Source organism: Harpia harpyja, chromosome 5, assembly GCF_026419915.1.
Source record: "Harpia harpyja isolate bHarHar1 chromosome 5, bHarHar1 primary haplotype, whole genome shotgun sequence".
Classification (NCBI taxonomy): domain Eukaryota; kingdom Metazoa; phylum Chordata; class Aves; order Accipitriformes; family Accipitridae; genus Harpia; species Harpia harpyja.
This window is the reverse complement of record NC_068944.1, coordinates 11108412-11130469: the sequence shown is the minus strand read 5'-3', so window position 1 is coordinate 11130469 and position 22058 is coordinate 11108412. Positions and strand designations below refer to the sequence as shown.

Genomic DNA, 22058 nt, shown 5'->3' with positions numbered 1-22058 from the left:
GGCACGTGGGGAGGAAGCGGTGGGGTGGCGTGTGTGTGGGTTAGCAGCTCGTCTTACTGAAGAGTGCCAGTATCTGTGCTTGTCTAGGGTTTGAACAAACAGGCCTTGAGTACTGCGGAAGACTAAACTATTTAAAGATGAGAATTTGCAAATCAGATGGGTCGATTTGTTTTAAAATATTCCTGTCCTGCTGCAGCAATGTTTCTTTAACTTCTTGAAATGGTTTTCCCACTAACTCTGAGCACCACGTGTCCTTCAGCCATTTCCCTCCGCGGCCTGGGGAGGAGAGGGGAGAAGGGGATGGCCTCAGGCAAGTTCTGCCCGCAGCCAGTCTCCTGCCCAGAAGGTACCGAGCTCTTGCCAGCCCTCCAAGCCAGCTTACCAGCTCCTTGGTAGTGTAAACACTTGCAGTCAGTGATCCCCGATTGTTGTCCCTCTGTTCCTTTGGAGGAACTGGTGCTGCTGCTGCTGGCTAAAATACATCTGGTGGTGCCTTCTGCCTCTTTTGGGGGTGGTGGTCCACAGCGTGAACAGCTCTGCTCCACCAGTGCGATGGTGGTACCGTCAGCCTGTCCAATGTTTGCCCTGCAGCATTCACCACCAGCTGTGGCTGGCTGCTTACCACTGGGTGGATAAACCAAAATTACACCTGAAAAATAACTCTTACGTTCATTCCACTTCCAAGGCAAAGGCACTGGCAAGAGGGACATCAAAGCTGCTAATTCATTACCTTCTTACCGATTGCTCCAGGGGAAGGCAAAGGAGGAACAAAACTCTACGTGGACATTCCTTACTCCATAGCAAGGTTCCCACCTGCCCAGCCTAAGGGCAAAATACCTCTGGGTTGGTTCCCCCCCCCCCCCCCCCCCCCAACATTTCACTAGTCAGTTACTGCTTTATATGGAGATAAAGTATGTGTGTGTAGGACCAAAAACAACGTGGTGGACGGAAATAAATCTATACACTTCATGAAGCTGGTAGGACTCTACTGTGCCAGTGGAAATGACTTCACACAAGACGATGTGTGCTGTGAACAAGATGGAAAACAAGCTTAATCCTTGAAGGGCACCACACACTAGTTCCTCTGCAGGAGTGTGAAAATGGTCTATTTGCATGAGCTTCACAGTTGGTGGGCTACAGTCTTTTGCTGCAAAATGCCACACCTTCATACTGTTACCGTAGTGATGGGCTTGTACTTCCAAATCTAGCAACTGCAGTTCCCAATATAGCCTGCTGAAGGCTTGTCCATATGATGTTGCCTTGTCTCCTGGCTTTCCTACGTGTTTTAACAACCACCCTGAAGTGTCTGAATGTTCGTAGAGGAAAACCGAAGGGGAGGAAGAAGGAAAAGAAGATGGGAGAAGGGTGCTGCGTGTTTAGTGCAGATCTGTGCCTACCTGCATATGTCCTGAATGAAAAGCTGGGAGGGTGGGACTAGCTTATAAAAGCCAGTACTTTTAAATTTCTCCCTGCAAAAACAGAGGCTTGGATGGCATTATTTTGCTGGTCTGATAAGTTCATGTATATTACAGCTCTTTGTTTCATTATAAAGACAAGGGCTTTCCAAGTAGCTCTTAGGTCCCAGTGTAGGCGTATATAAGTATTTAATATGTTGCATCAAAATGATCCAAGTGCTGCACTGCTAAATGGTGTGCTGGTGCTTGATGAATGATTCTGCTGGGAGGTAGTGTACGTACATGACATTTATCAACATCTGTTACTGGAGAAACTTAACAGAGGGAGAGCAGATCACGTTAAGAGGCTTGGAATGAAGAAAACGGGAATAATTCAGAATTTCATTTGTGAAATCCCTTTTACAGTTAAGGAGGGTTTGTGCTAAAAGTCGCATTATCCTTTTGCAGGTCTCCTGCTTCCTGGGGGAATTTAACTATAGAGATGAGACAAGGAGGTGTTCTCTAGAAGCATTCAGTCATGGAATTATATTAAATAATCAGACTGCCAAAAAGCTTTTTAGCGTCATGCTAAATTATAATTAGAGGTGATTAAGAAGCTTAAATATGTCACAAGCTGAAGAAAAAGTAATGCTAAAAGTAGGAATGACAGCCCAGACAAATTCCTGATTTAAAAATTCATGCTAGAATGGATGTCAGTTGGCCAGTCAAAAATTTGTATTAAAATATGAGAAAGACACACAGCTACTGGTGGTGCTCGTCTTTTAGAATGCAGAGCTTTCTGTAACGGGGATCATAGGCAATTAGCATTGCAAAAGCATGGGGAATTAAATATGGCAGAACATTTAAGGGATTGTTTCAAATGACCAAAGAAAACAATTATATGAAATGTGTGTAAAAGTGTTTTTCTTTTTCTAGAGACTTAATACCTATAGTTGCTGCTCTGGAGTATAATCAGTGGTTTACAAAGCTGTCCTCCAAGGATCTGAAATTAGTAAGTAATAAATTGAAACAGTATACCTGCTCCTACCAGGCTGTGCTGTGTTTTAGAGGATGCTATTACATTTTTCAAGGCGAACTTTTTCAGGCAAGTACAACTGGGCAATGTATTGAAAATTTTTTTTTCCTTTAATCATATCAGGAAAATCATATCAGGATAGTTAATTCATGCCATAGAAACAATACTGAAAGTCAGGCCTTGTCAAAATTTCAGGTGAATAAAGTTTGAAAACTTTGTTGGGCAATAACAGTAGCGCATAAAACTATTTTATTAGGTGTTGCTAGGTCCCCCAAACAATATTGGGTGACTAAATAGGAAACTAACTTTAAAGCAGCCAGAGATCTCAGTTGCTTTTTGGAGGTGAAAAGAAATTACCAGGATTCTGATTTTTTTCTCACATATAAGGCAGGTTTTCCTCATAATTTTCATTGCAATTTGCTGATTTTTTTTTTTCCTCCCACTTGTCTCAAGCTAACCCTGTGTAATAATAAGTATGTAGCGATGTGTGACATTGATATTCTTCCATATCAGTTTTCTTTCTGAACAGCAAAAAGGGGGCAAATCTAAACAAGTTGGACTACTGAAGAAAGGGCCAAGAAAATCAGTAATTAGGTGACATTTTAAATATATCAAAATATACTACTACTTCTAAACTTGGAAGTTTATAGTCAGAGGTAGAGTTAGTGGTTTGATAAATTGCTTTCACGCTTGCATCGAGAAGGTTTTGTCCTTAAAAGTGAAGGTTGAGTCTCATCTTGTTTAAATTCATGCAGTTTTATTGATCTGAAAATGCTCTCATTGCATTCCTAAGCTATGATTTTCCATGAAAATTCTGTAGAAACTAGCTTATGTCATTCTTGTCAGAAGAGTAGGCAAAAAACTTTTCTTTCTTGCTGGGACATCTTACTTGAACTTATGCATGGAATGAAACTGGGAGTATTTTTAATCCTGTTGTAGTTTGCTGTTAAAATCAGTGTTGTTAAAAGGTACAATGCAATTAATCGTTTTCTGCTTCAATGAAATGAGATAGTTTGCTTAGTTAGAAGACTGGCCAGTGTAGTTTGCTTAGAACAAGAACTGGCCATATAATCGTATCTGAGATATTTTTGCGTGTAAGTTTTTTTTCATTCTTAGCAACTTTTCTGTGGAAAACAAATAAACTTTGTCAATCTTGAAAATGCATCAATTCCTTAAAACCCAAACTTTATCTTTCACACATTCCATTTTCAGTCAAAATGGAAGATGTAAATTGTTGGACAGTTAATCCGTGCTATAGGAACACTGCTGAGGGTCAGTATGAGGTCAGACATATCCGGAGGCCATTGAATGCATTGAGCTTCATGAGTCCAGCTCTGACACTGTGCTTGATAGACAGTGTCCACAGTGTTTTTATAGTACGTGCATGAAACTTTCCATTTGCAGTCATGCTGCTGTAGAAGCATTGTGATAATATTCTGAATTATTAAAAAATGGAGGGCAAAGATAGAATTTGGAAGATGGCCGAGTTGACAGTCTTCAGAAAAAATTATCACCTTTACTGTGTAAAGGATTAATAAGATTTTATGTGTGTGGTAGAGCAGGTTTTTTTCTTATTAGGAAATTCAATTAGTTTAAAAGTAAAACAAATGAACAAACAAAAAACCTAGAAAATGTCAGACTGTCATTAGAGACACAGATATCCCAGGTATGAATGTCACATTGCTTTTAAAGGCAGATAACAGAATAGTTTCAGCACTTCATGATCACAACTGAAATTCAGCTTTGGACATCACATGAACATTGGTTAGTGTGTGCTGTGGAAATAAAAGGCAAATCCAGAAACGAAATAAAAGATTATAATAAAGGTGATGAGGTACAGTGTTTACTGTACGGCTTTTGAATCATTAAGGTTTTATCTCTCTATTCAAATGAGCACAGCAAACAAACTCTTTTGTTATGTTTCGTTCATGGCACTTGCAAATGTCGTGCAGATTCTAGAATGCAACAACAGTGAGATCATGAGATGGGATTTACTTCTATGTAGGTTGGAAGAATTCATACTGAAATACACTGGCCCTTAAGCACTAGTCCTTAGCAGTCTTTGGAGGACCTGTAGCTAGAGTGCTTTTGCTCTTGAGGGTTTTTTGTTTGGTTGGTTGGTTTGGTTTTTGGTTTTTTTGTCTGCCTTATAACATCTTTCTTTGTGTTTAGTTGTCAGTCCTGGTCAGGCTTTATTCCCTTTGGCGCTAGTTGCCACTTTGTTCTGAAGAATTAGCATGCATATGAACAAGAGTTCTTTAAAAATGAGTGAGCGTTTTTTCTGAATCATGGGGTTTGGTTTTTTTACTATCATTGTAAAAATTCTGCCCCCTATAATTAGGTGGCCTGATTTAGAAATGACTTGCTTTTACTCTGCCTCTTGCTTCACTTGAGTCTTTTCCAGAAGTCCTCTGTTGCCACCTGGGTGTTTCTGGTATTTTTAGTATTTATCTCTGACAAGAAGATGATTGTGGCCTGGATCCCATTACGATGTACAGCTTATAACACAAACATAGAACAGATGGTTATTGAGTTTAATGCTGTTCTGTCTTTTCTGTGGCAGTCCACTGATGTCTGTGAGCAGATACTGCGGGTGGTGAGCAGGTCCAATCGATTGGAAGAACTGGTACTAGAGAATGCCGGGCTTAGAACGTAAGTAATTCCTTTGAAATGTCCCATTAGTTACTGCTTACTCCCAGTAAAAGGGATGGGATGTGTGTTAGCCAGAATAAGCATTAAAAAAGCTTGTGCTCAATGTCTGCCTTGTTCTGAAGAGCCTGTAGTCACAAGCTTTTGTCAGTTTTTCCTGAGGTTCCTTATGTCGAAGAAATCCCTTTAAACTGATGTTTTTTAAGATTCTGCCTGGAGAGTTGGGTTAAGTGAGCAAAATGGCTTGGTAAGAGCATAAACCCTAAATCAACTCACACTGTTCCTCTCCAGATATGGTTGCCAATAGAAGTATGAACACCTTTTTATCATTTAAAAAACAGTGTTTGAGGTTTGTTAAAAAAGCATATTATTCCATCTTGCATAGGATTATTGTTTCATTCCCAAGAGAGCTGTTTCTATCTTACTGTGGATTGCAGTCTGCTCAAATATAACAGGACTTCTATATTAGCAACTTTTTTAAAGAAGCAAGAAAGTAGGTAATTAAGTTTAATGCCTTGCCATAGCCTTGAAAGAAAGGTACATAGAGGTAAGCCATGCAATTTAATCCTTGCATACGTTTTAAATACAGTAAGTTGTAGTTACTAGGTATTCACTTTTTTTCCCTTCACAGGAAATAGAAGCAAAGTTCAAGTTACAAATTTGCCCAGCTGGAAGTATTTGTAGCTTCTTTTAGTGTTAGAGTAGCATCCAAGACGACGTAGACAAGATAAACTCTAGCACTAATGAATTTTTATGTTAATAAAAAAAGCAGTGCAAAGGTCGGAGAAGAACACCACTATACTGAATTACAAATAAAGAAGGGAAGCAAGCACAGGGAAAATATTTGGTGTGCTTTACATTGTCTCCTTTTCCATCGTTTGGGTCTTTTTCACCTTTTTAAAATGGGTTTTGCTTTGAAATACCTTTAAGACAATTGCCTAAATGACACAGGAAACTTGAGGTGGAGTTTGGAATTACACCCAAACTTTCTGATCACTAGCGCACTGCCCTTAATAACTGTCATTCAGACATAAGCACCTGATTTTTAATCTTGTTTTTCTTGCAGTATGTGCCATGAAATCCAGTGATAATCATTAATATTAAGAGATACATTGACTACTTCTGCACATTGCCTACCTTAACTTACAACAGTTGGATTAACTGGTTTCAGTTTTAACAGGACTTGACAGATAATCAACCTGTGACTTTGGTTTTTGTGTTTCCATCTACATGCACAGTGTTTGGCATTTGCCTTGATGTGTATCTGCTCTGATCAGCATTGTCTGTCTGTTTTTGTCAAGGACGCATTTGTCAGTTTTGCCATTTATCATATCTGCTTGCTTGGAGGAAGTCCTGTTGTTACGGGGTATCTTCCTTCACATGGCTTACAGACCAGTCATTTTTAATGAGCAGTGACAGAATGCCAAACCAGGGTTAAGAAAGAGCTACCAAGAGCAATGCTTTGAGAAGTAACCTGAGCAGCCGCAAGAGCATATTTCTTCTTGCAGCAGAGTCAGTTTAAGATGATTCCATTCTTTTCTACCTCCAGCCACTCATTTTTGTGATTTGGTTTGGGCCATGGCCCCATAAACGCTTGTCATCCTCCCTGCTGATGAGACAGCAAACTATTGTACAGTAGCAGTTGTAAGGACCCAGGACTAGGGAAGTGAGGACTTGCTGTTGGGGAAAACAGGATGCCAAGTGAAACCCCCTGTCTGATAAGATTTATGCCAGTTTAGATGCTCTTGAAAATTTTATCCCCATTGCTATTTCTTTAGCAGATGTAAAGGGTGCAGTCTAGATTGCATTGGATGGCTTTAATGCATATAGCAAACACTAACGTTTTGGTAAGTGTGTTAACTGAGGTAGGTGATAGCCAGATTTCAGGGAAAGGAGAATCGTTCAGAATGACCTGAACAAATGAGCTTGAAAAGAGAGTTACATCCCTGAGGTGTTTTAGAGGGATGGGACAATATGTGATAACCAGAATATTAATTTCCATGAAACTGCAAGACAGATTCTTCAGTCTGCAAAGGCCTGTTTGCAGGAGCTGGTGAAAATGATCTATTTGTTGTGCTTATGTACTCTCTGAAAGTGGGCAGCCAGAATGTCCCTACTGCCTTCCACACCATCCTCTGCAGCCCTGTTCCAAAGGGAGTGGCTAGCTACGACAGAGGGGGAATATCAGAGGTGCTGGCTGCTGGTACCCAAAGGGCCTTTAACAGTGACATTGCATTTCATCTTCCCCTGCTGGATGGGCTCTGAATGTCCTGAGACCTAACAGTGTTAGTTCCTCCCACGCATGTCCTCTTTTTTTTCTGTTACAGGGATGTTGTCTAGACAGATCTTGAGGAATTGTTTTGTTTGTCTGAGATTTCCAGATATGCGGTATTCTTACCCTTGGTGAAACATCCTTAATCTCCTATGTGCATAGTTAAATTGAGTCTTTTTTGGTCTTTACCTCCAAGCCTGAATGTCTTCAGTTCAGGCAAGCATGGCTGTGCAATGCATACAGAGCGGGTTTGATGCTTTATAGAAAGTGTCAGGCTTATATTGCATGCTCTATTCATGAAGTGTGCAGCCAAAAAAAGTAATAAATTTTAGGACTTGAAACGAAGAGTGGACAAAGGAGGGTAAGGGATGTTGCCCAGGTGCCTCTGTTTATGGTAGAGGCTGCACGGGGAGTGGAGAAGTTGTATTAGTTTTTTGCAAAATGAGCCTTGGAGCCCCATGCACCCTATATAGGTAATCCACTGCTTTCTAGTGGCAGTCAATTTACTGTGTCATTGCTAAGTAAGTCACACCCCCCACACTTGTCCAAAAAGTTCTGGTAATTTTGCCTGTATTGGTGGCAAAAGCTGGAGCAGAGTTTGTAAACAAGCCTGGAGGTGTAGGCAGAATACTGTAATGACAAGAATCTGTTAGGGATAAAGGAAGAGGAGGAAACTCCCCATGAAGAAAGGGGTTTTTGTTTGTTTTTTAACTCAAAATCTCATTTTTTTTCTTGGCTGGACGTAAGGAGCTTGATTCATTTGCCTAAGCACAGGCATCTAGTGCCATTTGAAATGCTGAAGGGTATCTACAGAGTGTTGGCAAATGTAACTCAGGACTTACAGAAGGTATGTAGTCTTCTGCAGCAGCAGCTGGTAGCAAAGCAGGATGGATACCCTGAGGCCTGTCAGGTGGCAGAGATTCAAGCCCAGATTTTCTTTTTGTTGAGTGTTTGTATTCACATGCTGCTTTTATTTTGGGAAAAGAATACGATCTTCCTAAAGGCAGCTGATTATCATGCATTTGCAGTGCTGGAACCTGTTCTAGCCCCAGGATTCTGTTTAAGGACATGGGGTTTCAAAGGGAAACTAAACTTCCCTGGCACATCTCTCCACTCAAGTACACCTTGCAACAGCAGATAACCAAAAGTTATTGAGGCTATTGCTGTCCAGTCTCCACTCTTTTCCAGATACTGGAAGAGGATGCTACCTCCACTGCAGTTCTCAGCACACAGACTGATCTACTAGTTTTATGGTAGGCAGGATCTGTCCTGAGGAAAGAGGGCAGTGTTCATTACCACTCTGCTAGCAATGTAGCTGGTAGTTCTCCACCACGGGCCTGCAGGAGGTAAGATAATGTACTTCAAGGCAGAGAGAGAAGGAAGCTCAAGGCATATTTTTAATTTCTACCTCAGTATCTAACTTAGATGAAGTAAGAACATTGAAATTATAGTCTCAGTTTAACAAAAGCACACAGCAGGGCTAGTCCCTCAATACATGAAAGCTTCCCAGTAGGTACAAGGACAGGTTTGTCTTAGAGCTGATAACAGCCAACAGCCTTCTGACTTAATGCAAGGAACATGTCTCCACCAGAGTCTGACAGTGTGGTCACGTAGGAAGACCCAAGCTAGCTTTGAACTTAGTGCCGTGGGTGGTGGTAGGTCCAGCTGCAGGGAAATGCTCTCAGATGGGACAGTGTTCCCTTGCCTCTCAAGTGGATTTGCAACAGAGGTAGGGCATGCTACTACAGCTACCTACTGTAGTTGGTTAAAACTAGTTCAAAGCTATCTGTGCTACCTGGCCTGGCTGTGGTGAGCATTATAGAACTGATACACCGTTGTCTTTCTTGGGACATGTTGGTAGGACTGTGGTCAGCCAGTTATGTATTTTGATGCTTCTCACTGTAAAAAGAAGCAAGCAAAGACCAGTTCATCAGTGTGCTGCTGTTCTTTGCGAGAGCTATACCTGCTGTTTTACAAGGTCAGAAATACTTCTGGTTTGTTGACCATCTGAATATGCTGCAAAACCCATCTGTTTGAGTGACTGTTGGTAGAGAGCTGCTGTAAGTGAGAGGGTTGGCTTGTGGGTGAAGGAGGTAGTGGTACGCAAGTTGATGTATATATACCATGTGTGCATGGCATGGAGGAGATGGAAGATGTGCTCGAGTTTTTAGTCATTCTGTGTAACTCCTATTTTATATCTCCAGATCTTTGTCAAAAGCAGTTTGAGCTTTGATTGAGTGCCCTTCAGTCTCTTAGGTCACAGAATAAATAAATAAATAATAAAATAACCCGCTTTGAAAACAAATTAGCCAGATAAGCATTGTTTAGAACTGTGAAGAATCAGTTACTGCTTTGCAGTAGGATAGGCCACTTCTGGCTAGTAATCCCTTGACGCTTCTAAGCGTCTGAATATGCTGTTGATAGAGGAGATAACAGGATTTTTTCTCCCTCTCTCTTCTTTTCTTGCAGAGATTTTGCACAGAAACTAGCCAGTGCCCTAGCCCATAATCCCAACTCAGGACTCCATACGATCAACCTTGCTAGCAATCCGCTTGAAGATAGAGGTACTGTAACATTTATATTTTTCTCTTTCTACAAATGTAATAGGAGGATTACTGCTGCTCCGTTCAGCTTTGCCTGAATAATAGGTTATTGTTCTGTGTGTAATGCTATTGTGAATATCTGTTGTTCACAAATGACTGAGAATCACTATTCTCTTTTGATTTATACATATCCATTAGCTTGTTGAAAAATATTTAAATGTCTTCAACCAACCATGGATTTCATTAGATTTCATTACATTTTTGTAGAGGTTTCTTTTAAAGGAAGGTGGAACATAGTGACTATTTAGGACTAGAGAGTAAAGAAAGTGGTGTGCATTTTTAAAGGCAATGTAATCAGTTGAAAGATGAAGCATGAGGCAACTTTGTTGCTTGGATTATATTTTCCTGATGGTTTTGTGTCTTTATTTCAGCCATAATTCCATATTTTCAGTATTGAAACTATTCCTTTTTTTAGCTTTGTGCTAGTCCGTTGTGTTGCCAGTACTTGGCAATGTTCAGTAATACTGGCATAACTGGCATCCTTATGGAGCAAAGTGCTGTTGACTCCACAAGATATAAAATCAAGCTGAACAGCTCAGCTTTTCTCAGACTAGGCACTGTTAGACACAATTTCCGTACGTATCAAGTCATTCCCCTCCCTTGTCTACTCTCTTTTCACCCAAGAGGCATTTATTTTTAAAATAAGGTTACATTCTTTCAGTCTGGAGTTGACCCTTTAGCGCTGCCCATGTGAGATTTCCATTTGCTTCACTTAAGGCATTCCAGGCACACAATGTTCTGGGATCAGACTATCTTGTGCTCCTGTTGGGCCAGAAGAAAAATAAGAATTTTATACAGTGAACCTTTTCTTGTTTTGTTTGGTTTGTTTTGGGGAAATTTTCCAGTCTCTTTGCTGTCATGATTCAAAATGGAAAAACTGTTCATTGTGATTACAACCTGACTGACTTGGAATGTTGTTAACACAGTTTTGTAGGTGTGTCTCCTTTCTTGCTGGTTCAGTGAGGGGAAAAAAAGATGGGAAGGGTTTTTTCCTTTCCTCTTTTGTGTATCTTTTCTTTTTGAATAGAAACAATTATGAAAATATTTTTGTTTTTAACCTATTCAGAGTAGGTTTTTATTTAAAATTGTTCACATGAATTGCTTTAACTCTTCTGATTACCTCTTGCCTGCTAATTACCGATTGCCCTCCTTAAGAATCCATATGATGTGAAAGCCAATGTTTTGCTGAAGAACATTATTATTACAATGTGCCGTAGGCCTAACTGCATTGTACAAAAATTTCTGTTGTAAGCTGGGAAAAAGGCTGCTACATTGTTGCTTCTTCTTTTGAAGAAGTGTATTTAGATTGTGTTGTATGAAAGGTTTTTTTAAAAGGAACTCATTTTTATCTTGAAAGCAAAACAAATGACCAAACATTTGGTAGATATTCTACAGTGCAGGGAATTTTTTTTTTTTTAAAACATATTGGTGTGCATACTTTCTTTGCAACAAACCTATAGATTCAAATTTTTCTGCAGTATCCACATGCAAGATACAAATGAAATGCAGAAACTACAACTTGGAGAAATTAGTACTTTTTTTTCATTATCTCAGTCTCTCCTATCACATATGCAATTAAGATTTGACCTTTTCATTAGAGAATTAGATAAGTTATATGAGTACTTAAGGAGAAATTGACTATAATTGCAATGTGCAAATACTGCAGCTTTTCAGTTTAAGAAAGATTTAGATGTCCTGTGATCTGATATTCACTGAGTGCAAGGTAGATTTGACTTTGTTAAACTGAAGGGGCAGTAAGCATTTCACAAGTAAAAGCTGGCATAATGGCGATCCATGTAAACATATGGATTTCGGAAAATATCTCTTGAAAAATCAGGTGCAGGAACTGGAATTTCAACCAGATTAGTTTGCAATTATAAGGGAAATAATGCAGTTGTGTGAATTATGGGGAAGAACATATTGCTGTGCCTTGTTTGAACAAAAAACCACCCTAAGCTATTATATATTATTGGTACTCAATAAGTAAAGACATTATATTATTACATTAATGCAACCGTCTATTCTAATAACATGGGAAGTGTGTTTAGTTTAACTAAGGCATAGGACCTGGCTTCAGTTCAAATACAAAGTAGTGTTTATATGAAGTGATTTACACTGAGACCAGTCTCTTAATTTGTGATTGGCTTCCCTTTATGGTACTGTCAATATTTGTGAGACTAACACCTGGAGAGTTTATTATCAATCTTGGCTTTAAAATCTAGCCATGCTAAAGCAATGGGAGTTTTGCTTTTGGCTGTACTAGGATCAGAATTTAATCTCATGTATTGTTAAAAATAATGCAAAACAAACATACCGAAGCCTAGAAATACTTAAATTCAGAACTGTGTGCCTGGATGCGGTTAACTCTGTCTGCCATTAGAGCTCTCATCTCTGTTACGAGGTTAGCAAAAATGGGTGGCTTAAAGAGCGTTCAGGGACCTGAGTGACCAGAAGCACTTTTTCTTTTCTGCACCAGATTCCTGTATCTTATAACTGGGTGGATTCTTAACCTCTGGTGCTGGTAAGATGTTAAAATTGTTCAGCTTGGCTAGAGTGATAATTAATTGGTCTGGAGGTTGTTAGCTAAATACAGAGATGGAGAGGTAAAATTATTTGCTGCACGTCTTACTCAAAATGCTTCACAACAAAAATTACATATGTGATATCTTTAATGATTCTGATTGTACTCCTTTTTCTCCTCTTCCACGAGCATAACTCTAACTTGATTTTGAAAGTATATATTGTGACTAAACCAGCTTAACAAATGTGGACAGTCAGCTACAGAATATAAATTCTGAGGCCAGCTCAAGACAGATTGAGCCTCCTACTTCAGAGGAGCTAAAAAGATTTTTTTTTTTTTTTTAATAGTAGAGCTATGAAAGAAAATTCTATTAATAGGACTTGATTCAATCTTGCTGAAAGTTGGTGAAGACATTCAGTTACCATTGTGCTTTACAATAAACAATGCCAAGGCACCATGGGTCTACTATTTTGGCAGTATAAATAAAATACAGTATGTTGTTTTGAGCTGCGTGCACATTGTACCTATCACCAGCATACACAACGTGCTTTGTACAGAGAGCATTAAAAAAACCCCCTACAACAATATCTGCAATGTAGCTGCTCTTTTATTATCAATGATAGGTAAAACATGATAAAAGCAGAGTGAACATATGTATGTGACATACTAGCAGACTGTTTCCTGTCTGCATATGTGGAGAATGGTATCAGCTTTTTCATTTACTGTGTTACGAATCAAGTAAAAGGCTTTACCCCCTTTCTCTTTGCCCTTTTCTTTCCAAGTGAGTTGCTGTAGAGGACTGTATTTCACACCTCAGGTTAAGCCTGGAGTTTCTGTGTTGATTTATTCCTCTAATAAATATTTTATGGATTGGTTCCGTTGTTATTTAGGATGTGCCCTCTTAATCAAATTTCAATATTTTGCTTAAATGGGGGGATTAAATTGATGGAGTGTGGAACTTGGATACACTGAGAAAGGGCTTTGATGAAAAGTGCCTTTTTTTTTTTCTTTTTTTTTTTTTTTTCTTTTGTTGTATTTGTACTGAAGTAGTCCAGTCTCTGTCATCATCTTAATAGGTTTTTACTGTTTGTGATCGCAAGCAGTTTTAGCATTTCCAAGCCTGTGTCCTGGCTGGTAACCTGCAGGCTACTGTAAGGGAATTAAGTGGCCATTATGACTTGGTGGAGGTTTCAGGCTCTTGGGGTTTATCTCAGAAAAAAAGAGCAGTGTTAGCTAACGTGGGTATTTGTCTTGCCTTGACAGCCCTTTGTTTTAAAAGAAAATAAAAATAGTTTGAAGTTTCATGTGAAGTACCATTGTTGGGTATTATTTTGTGGTTCATTTTTTTTATGGGTGTGTTTTTGGGGGGATTTTGGGTTTGGTTTTTTTTTTGGCTGAAGCATAAAGCTTCCAGATTTCCAAAATGCTGACTGTTTGACATGTTTAATATCTTCCTTTGACTCCTCAAAAGTATGTGTGTATTACATAGTTTTTAAACTAATTAAGGTGGCTCGCTGATTGTTAACAGCAAAATTCTCGATCTGTTCAGTGGTTAGCAAAGAAGGGATCTTGACTACTTCAGTCATTTCAAAGATTTATGGTCCTAAAAAGACAGGGTATTTTGGGCCCACCCCCACAGTGAGTGCAGTTCTTCCTGTAGTTCCACCAGCGCAGTTTGCCCTGGTGTGATTGTTGGGAAAACCTGAGATCACTCAGTTAACCTGAAAACATCCGTTTCTCTTTGCTCCCTCAACAGGTGTGTCATCTTTGAGCATCCAGTTCGCCAAACTTCCAAAGGGACTGAAACATTTAAATTTATCTAAAACCTCCTTGTCACCTAAAGGTATGTTTTATACGTATGCCTCTATTTCTGTTCTAAAGTTTCAGGCTTCCATCCTAGTAATACTTTTTGTTACCAGATTCTAAAGTAATTAATTCTGTAAATTATTTACATGTGTATTCTCAACAGCGCAGCTGCTTTTTTGCAGTCCTAGGTTGCTGAACCGTGGGCGGGGTTCTGTGTCCCCTTCAGCACTTTGAAAAACTCTTACTTGCTTCTGTAAGTTTTGGGCTTGAACCTGTATTATAAAGAAAGATTGAATTTGGAATTGGCATAAATTATATGTTTCATATATGCTTTAAAAAGGTGTCTGAAGCACAAATGTGTAGGGAATTTTCTAAATGTTTTGCATGCAATTATTTTATGAAACCAAGTGTTGTGGCAATGGCTGTTAAGTGGTTCGCTCCGAGTAAAGACGACTTTGTTTTATAATTTACAAATTTCCAGTTTGATATTGTAATTAGAAGTGTTTGTATATTTTAAAAGCAATAACATTATTGAAACACATGTCAGAAACTTTCAGGATATTTTGCATTACTGTTCTACAAATAATAGATGCAGTGACCTCTTAAACACACTGCACAAACCCAGGGTCTCCTGTATAGAACATGAGTGTTAAAAGTATAAAAAATGCACTGACATTAGTGCAGCTTTTTTGCAGATGTTGATGACCTGGAAAAGATGAGTGAGTTACAGTCTATGAAGGACATTAGTTGATAACAGATAGGAGCCGTGCTCTTTTATCCTTTTAATTATTGCTCTGTGAAGTGCAGATTCTGTGTTCTCCTAAGCTTTAAGGGTTGACCTGGGGGAACATGGAGGGGGAGAAGTGTTTTTTGTTGGTTTTTATGAGTGTCTGTAGCTCTTGTTATGCTTAAGTAAATAGTAAATCCTAAACTGAGTTTATTCAATCATGATTTTCATTAAAATGACTTTATTAAACTCTGGGGTTGGTTTTTTCCAGTGCTAACTCCATTTTTGGTGACGTGATTGATTAAGAATCTTGACTAACCTCACATGTACTCTTGAAATTAGATGTTCATGAATTTGACAGAAATTCCTGCAGTTCTGGTATGTTCATTCATCCTGTGATCTGAATGATTTCAGCAAGCGCTTGTGATCATTGAGTCAAGAGAACACTCTAGCTACGCTTCTATCTTTGTAAAGAATAAATGCCAGCTTGATGAAGAAGTTCATCCACAAAACTCTTGTCAGTAAAAATGAATTCTGAGGTTATGAAAAGAATTCAGAAGGTTTTTAACACACTTTTTTAAGACAATCTTTAAGCAAAAGCTAAAAATATTTTCTAGCATGTCTAATACTGGCCTCATGTGAATCCTAGTCCAGACTACATTGCAATAACTATCTGTTCTCCAGAGAGTAACATGTCACCATGAATATTGTCCCATGGCAGCTCCTCAGTATTCCTTAAAAAAGTACATGCGATGCCTTAAAATGGGAATTCTTATAACCCTCTGGACCTGAAGAAACTCAGCTTCACCTCTTCAGTTGTCTGCAAAGCTGTCTGTCTTAGCCAGTTTTCCTTTAACTTAAGAAGACAGTACTGAATTGGTTTTAACTTGGGAGGCTGTTTTTGAACTTGTAATGTGGGCAAAGTGTAAAGGAGACCTTGGATCTTGGATTCAGTAGACTCCAAGGTGCATGGATTCCCCCCCCCCCCCAGCCTTTTTCTTTTTATTTTTTTTATTTTGAGCTTTTCAGTTTCAGAAATTCTGTACAGTCCCTCACTGGTTTTGACCTTATTTAAAAAGCGCTTTCTATTCAAGATAAGTTTCTAAGATTGAGAAGTAAAGTTCAGGTAGTAACTTCCCAGCTGATCTTTCTTCAAATATTGTATCTCAAAGTTCCTGAGAGCTATTAACACTCTGAGCCTCCTGAGAGTGGTAAAAGAGCATGAAAGATTGTCTGCAAATGAAAGTGAGATTACTGTTAGAGTATAGCATGAGGTAGGTGAAGTTCAAACAGAAATTTATTGATTTGAAGATTCTGGTTAAATGGAAAATTCTAGTATACTCATTCAAGGCTAGGGCTTGCTTTTCCGAGCCCGAGCCAAAGGCTAATTAAAAAATCCCTCATTCACATTGTTTGCCTTCACCAATGTGGCTCAATTTGACCAGTTGGCCCTTTTTAAACATCAAACAAGCAGCAACATTACGGATTGTTTGATAGTTGTTCTTCTCCCTCAAACTCAGACACTGCTCCTGAATTCCCAGAATTGGTTCTTGATCGTATATGCTCAGTTGTTGACAGTACATTACATTCATTTCTACTTCTTGTTGTTGCTTATAAATGTTGTTGAGAAGACTCACTAAAGGGAATCCACAGCTATAAGCTCTAGTGGTTAAATAGAGCTTTTAGATCTTTCAAAGTTTCAAAAAAGTATTCGTTTGCAGTTTACCTTTGTAGGTAGGTTGTGGATTCAACAATGCAATGTTAAGATAAAATTAAAATTATACAGCCCGAAAAGTTTTGAGACTTGGAAAACATGTCACTGTGCTTTGATTCTTTTCAGCATCAAAAGCCTCATGAAACCAAGAGCCATACCACTAACATGGGAGACTTTCTTAGTATTTGGAAGCTTAGAAAACCAAAGCACTGACATAGGGTATTTTGGTCTCCAGTGGCTTGCTAGCTGCTTCCTCCACGCCCTCACCGGTAAATCTATTTTGTGAATAGTTTTTAAGTGAAGAATGGACATGTTCCATCCAATGAATGCCAGTCCATTTTCACTGACCAGTAGCTTTGAGAAATTGCCCAATATTGTGTAGTAAATCAAAACGTCTGCCGCCTTCATAGCTTTAGCCGGGCACTTACAAAAAAACTACGGTAATGCTTATGAAAGAAACACACACATGTAGTGCTTGAAAGGCAGCAATAGCCATCTGCAATAAATTAAGAACTTGGTGATAAGCTACAGAGCCCTCAGGTGAAAGTTAGATTTGAAGGAGTCAGAAGTAGCCAGGTCCTAATTTATATTTGGAAAAGCTGAAGAATTTCGGAGGAAGAAAGCTCTGACTGGTTTGTTCCCAATGTGAGCTTTTTAATTTTAATGTGAAAAATATATATTTGTTCTGATCAGGAACTGAGAGTCTTTACGCATATCTTGATATTTTAATTAACTAACTATTTTTCTGAAATTACAGGCAAATACATTAATTGAAATGTTCTTAATTTCTAGGTCTCATCAGTCGCTTTTGAAGTTCTGGCAATTATAATTGTTAATGTACTTGCTCTTCCACAGATACTTTCATCTACTTCCACAGATACTTTTATCTAATCGTTATTGTTTGCAGGAAGACACTAACTCAACAGTATGGAGTAAACTCTGTTTTAAAAATCTGTTTCAAAATGGGATTGCACTGTTAAAGCCTCCGTAGGCTTGGCAAAAAGACTTCTTTGCTGAATCTGGGACCTCTAACATGCTGTGGCTCCATCAGGGCAGCTGGTGGAGCGTTGTCCAGGCAAAACCGGGCATTCTGTGGCAGGGAAGGGTCTCATATCTGCCTGGTGATCTGTATTCCTCTGCTGCAGTACAATGACAGTAACAGGAGGTCATTAAACATTTGTGTATGTCTGTGTTGACTGAAATTGTGCACTTGCAGGGTCTGGGCTGGTTTTGTCTAGGGTTGACTTGAGTACCGACATTTTTTTTTGGCAGGGGTGAATAGCCTTTCCCAGTCACTGAGTGCCAACTCACTGATTGCAAACACGCTCGTCTATCTTGACCTCTCAGGGAATGCACTCCGCGGTGATGATCTCTCAGTAAGCACTTTCTTCTCATTTGGGAGTTAATGAATGGATGTTTTAATTAATTGTTAAGAGAAAAGCAAAGCCATTTTGTTTAGATCCTTCTTTGCATTTATTTCAGCACAGTTCTGGTACTAGGATAGAAAATAACATTTTGATCTCTACTCCTCAGAATATAGTCAGAGAATTAAATTACCGCACACGACTAAACAAATCCACATAATTTTAGTTTGTGCTTTTAGTCCTTGGCTTCTACTCATAAATGAGAAAACTGCAAGTGTGCCACTTGTTTCAGTGGACTTACCATGCTCCCTGAGTTCTGTTTGAAAGTGACCAAAACACAATTGAAAAAAATAATCTTCTTTTTAGGGATAAAGTGTAGTACAAATTTTTCATTGGAAGGCTGGAAACAAATGATTTCTTTTGACTTGGAAAAACTTAATTTCTAGTTTTTGATATTTTTTTTTGTATAAATGAATCTGTGCACCTCCTTGACACGTGCTGTCGAAGCTCATGATTCTTCGAAGAATGTAATTATTTTTTAGATTCCTTTATTCAGTTTATCAATAGCCATAGAAGTGCAGCTCTGTTTTCTCCATAACAAAATCCACTTAGTTCTCAATTTGTATGTGTTCACTTTTTGACTGTTACATCTGTATTTCTCTCTCACATCAGAAGTTGTGTGCATGTGTCAGGTTTCGAATTCTTTAAGTATTGAGCATCTAAAATATGCAACACTAGAGTCACCCAATCTTATAATTTAAAGTGCAGTCAGACATGGTGCTCTGACTTTTTCACAAATCTGACTAGTTTCACATTTATCAGCATATTCAAAGAACTAGTCTTTGTAGGCATAAGAGGTGAAAGTTTCAGTGGGACAAGAGGATTTAAAAGGTAGCAAACAAATAGTTAAATGTAAATACACACAGTGAGTTACTCTTAAAGAGAGAATAACATAGCAAATAATGTAAAAACAAAAAGTAAAATAAAATGTACAACTTTGATAGGCAATGCTTAAAGAAATTTGATGTCTACCTACGATATTTTAAGGGACATAAATACAAAAAGTTAGGCTTTTCTTAGCCTGTCAGAGAGAGAGATGGTTCAAAGGAAAAGATTACTAATACTGAGATCTCTTCATCTGTGGAACAGTTTTCCAACAGGAGTAAGGAAATCCTGTTATTTAGCAATTAAAATAAACCCTAGCAAAGCACAGGGATTTTTAAAGCAGGGATCTTTCTTGCGCTGTAGGTATAGGGGCTAAATGACCTAATTTTTAGGAGGATGGATCTATTTTAGAAATGTTGAACATGCTCTATTCGTCTGAATTTCATGTGGAGTTGAGCATTCCACGTTTCTGTGAATTAGGTCATACTTTTGTCTTCCGTGTTGTTCTCTGAGACTAAAAAAAGCCCAAAATAAAACAGTGTTATAGTAAGAAGTTTTACGTAAGCTAACATTTACATGACATATCCTATGCAGTACTGAAGCCATCAATGTTAAAATCTTGTTACCTGTTCTGTATTCTCCCTTAAACCTTTAATGCACTGCTGATACTGAGAAATAACCATGGGCTTCAGAAGTGAACTAGTTGCTTCCCTCATGCTTAAAGGGGCTGGCTTAAATTTACAAACCAATTAGACTTTCTGAAATGGAACAGCAATCTGAGTGACATTCCGAGGTATTTCTAAATAGATTAATCATCATTTGCTGTGAAAGTGAATTGCAAGGTAATTCAACAGTTGGACATGAAGAGTAATGTTTGGTAAATGTAGTCCGAGCACCATTTTTCCCGTTACTTTAAAAAATGATAGCCTTCAAAAGTAAAACAGGTTGTACTGATAAGGTGAAAAGAAGTTTCAGACACAACTCTTGCAGTGCAATTTTATAATAAAAGCCTAAAATGCAATGAGAAGTAGCGATCCAGTAATTGGTGCCATGATATCAAAATTAACATGGATCATTCTTTTTTTTTCCTCCATTAATTATAGAGCCTGTACAATTTTTTGGCCCAGCCAAATGCCCTTGTTCATCTGGATTTATCCAACACGGAGTGTGCGCTAGATATGGTAAAGATGGTTTTTGTGGAGATTCAAATACCAAGGAAACATTCCCCACCTTCTATCCCTAGGTACTTTTCTGGGTTAATATAAAGTAAAATCAATCTTCTTTGTTTTAAACCAGGTGTGTGGAGCCCTCCTTCGTGGATGTCTTCAGCATCTAGCTGTCCTTAGCCTCTCTAGGACTCTCTTTTCTCACAGGTACAGTTTAAATGTCAGTACTGTCAACTCCTGCAGTATTTTGTTTTATAATTTCTTGCTCTCGTGTTACACCTTTCTTTTCAAGAAGAAATCTAAGACTTTATAAAAGTCTTGGAGGACTTAGTGCTCTGTGAAATAGGTATTATTTATTCCAAGCAAAATATTTTCTTTCCCTTTCTGCTCTTTGCTAGATGGCTGTAAAATAAGCTACCTTGTCTAATACTTTTTTGTGATACTGACGCAGTGGAAAGTATATATCCTTAGTCTCGAAGAGGCATAACATTAGGCTTTGAAGTCTGACTGACTTGACTCCTCTTTAAATTTGGTTTTTAAAGTTTGTACTTTTCATGACTTGATGATGGTTACAAATGCTTTTTTTTCCTTTTTTGTCCTTTTCTGGGAGGAAGTCCCTTTGAAAGTCTTTGAGACTGAACATTGACTTTGTAGAATACTGGCATTGTAGGAAATATTAACATTAGCTTCCATTTTCTTCATATCAGTGTCTTGGGTCCATATCAGAGATGTTACCTAATTGGGGGTAAGCCACTCCATCATCGAGTAATTCCTTCTAGTGGTGAAACGGCAATTTCAGGGGTTTTGTAATGTCCTGTTTGATCTTCTGCTCATAAGATATAAGTATGTTCACTATTAACCAGAGCTAAATGATCATTCTTTGTAGTTCACCAAACAGAAGCTAGATAGTAATGTCTTCTTTGCAGCAGTGCAATGCTGAGGATTGTTTGTTGAATCAATATTTTGATGACATTATATTTCTAAGCTAATTGAGAGCTACTGATTACAGAGCTGTTGAAGGTAGAGCAAATTAAACATGTAAAAGATCATTACAGTTCTGATGGCTTGTCTTCGCTATTTATTGGAATGAGGAGTGTCTAGATGCTACTTCTTAATGAATTTGTTTACTTACAGAAAAGGAAAAGAAGTCCCTCCCTCCTTCAAACAGTTTTTCAGCAGCTCACTTGCTTTGATGCAGATTAATCTTTCGGGAACTAAACTCCCTCCTGAGCCTCTAAAGTAAGAATTTCATTTCATTTTCTCCTGTTGCCTGAAACCTAGTTTGCATTGTTATTATGTGAGTGCCTCATATTAAAAATGAAGGGGAAAGGATTCTGCCTTTTTTTTCCTTTTTTTTTTCCCCCATTGTACATTACTGATATTGCAAGAGTGAGTTTTATAATGATCACACATTCAAGAAATGTTATTTCCATCTCACAGTTGAGACTATTAATCATATTTTGTTCCGTGGGAATGTCACAGCTGTTTACCTTCCATCAACATTTTTTTGTGATGTACTTCTTTGTGGCTTATGAACAAAACTGTTTGCTTCACAGTAAAATGGGATTATGTACTTTTGTGAGTGCCATTCCTTTGAGGCTGTGGTATTGCAACAGCCGTTATGAAACTGAACCTGTTGCAATGCTTGGGAGGAGAGACCTGTTGCACAGAGCTATGCCCTTCTTTTGCGGGGAGAGACAATGGCAGCAACTTCTAGGAATGCTAAGTGTAATGCATCTCTTTGCTGTATGTCACCCATCCTGTGGCTAACAGGTTCTGGTGATGTGGATTGGGTACTGGAGAGAAACTCTTCCTACAACCTAATGCAGGCTGAGGGAAATTGTGGTGCACTGTGAAGTGTGTAGTTTCGAACTGTGTTGAACTTTTCAGACGTAAAATTTAAAGGTGTGGCAGAATCCTT

General features: G+C 38.5%; 1 protein-coding gene across 7 annotated transcripts in view; it reads left to right on the top strand.

Annotated features, from left to right (window-relative positions):
- Positions 1 to 22058, top strand: part of CARMIL1 (capping protein regulator and myosin 1 linker 1) — a 196565-nt gene that overhangs the window by 92766 nt on the left and 81741 nt on the right. For all 7 annotated transcript variants that reach the window (XM_052788667.1, XM_052788665.1, XM_052788668.1 and 4 more), the window contains 8 exons: positions 2331 to 2406; positions 4994 to 5082; positions 9821 to 9915; positions 14232 to 14318; positions 17995 to 18098; positions 20075 to 20152; positions 20268 to 20344; positions 21272 to 21376. In XM_052788667.1, coding sequence (XP_052644627.1) covers positions 2331 to 2406; positions 4994 to 5082; positions 9821 to 9915; positions 14232 to 14318; positions 17995 to 18098; positions 20075 to 20152; positions 20268 to 20344; positions 21272 to 21376 — 711 coding nt within the window. The remainder of the gene's footprint in view (positions 1 to 2330; positions 2407 to 4993; positions 5083 to 9820; positions 9916 to 14231; positions 14319 to 17994; positions 18099 to 20074; positions 20153 to 20267; positions 20345 to 21271; positions 21377 to 22058) is intronic.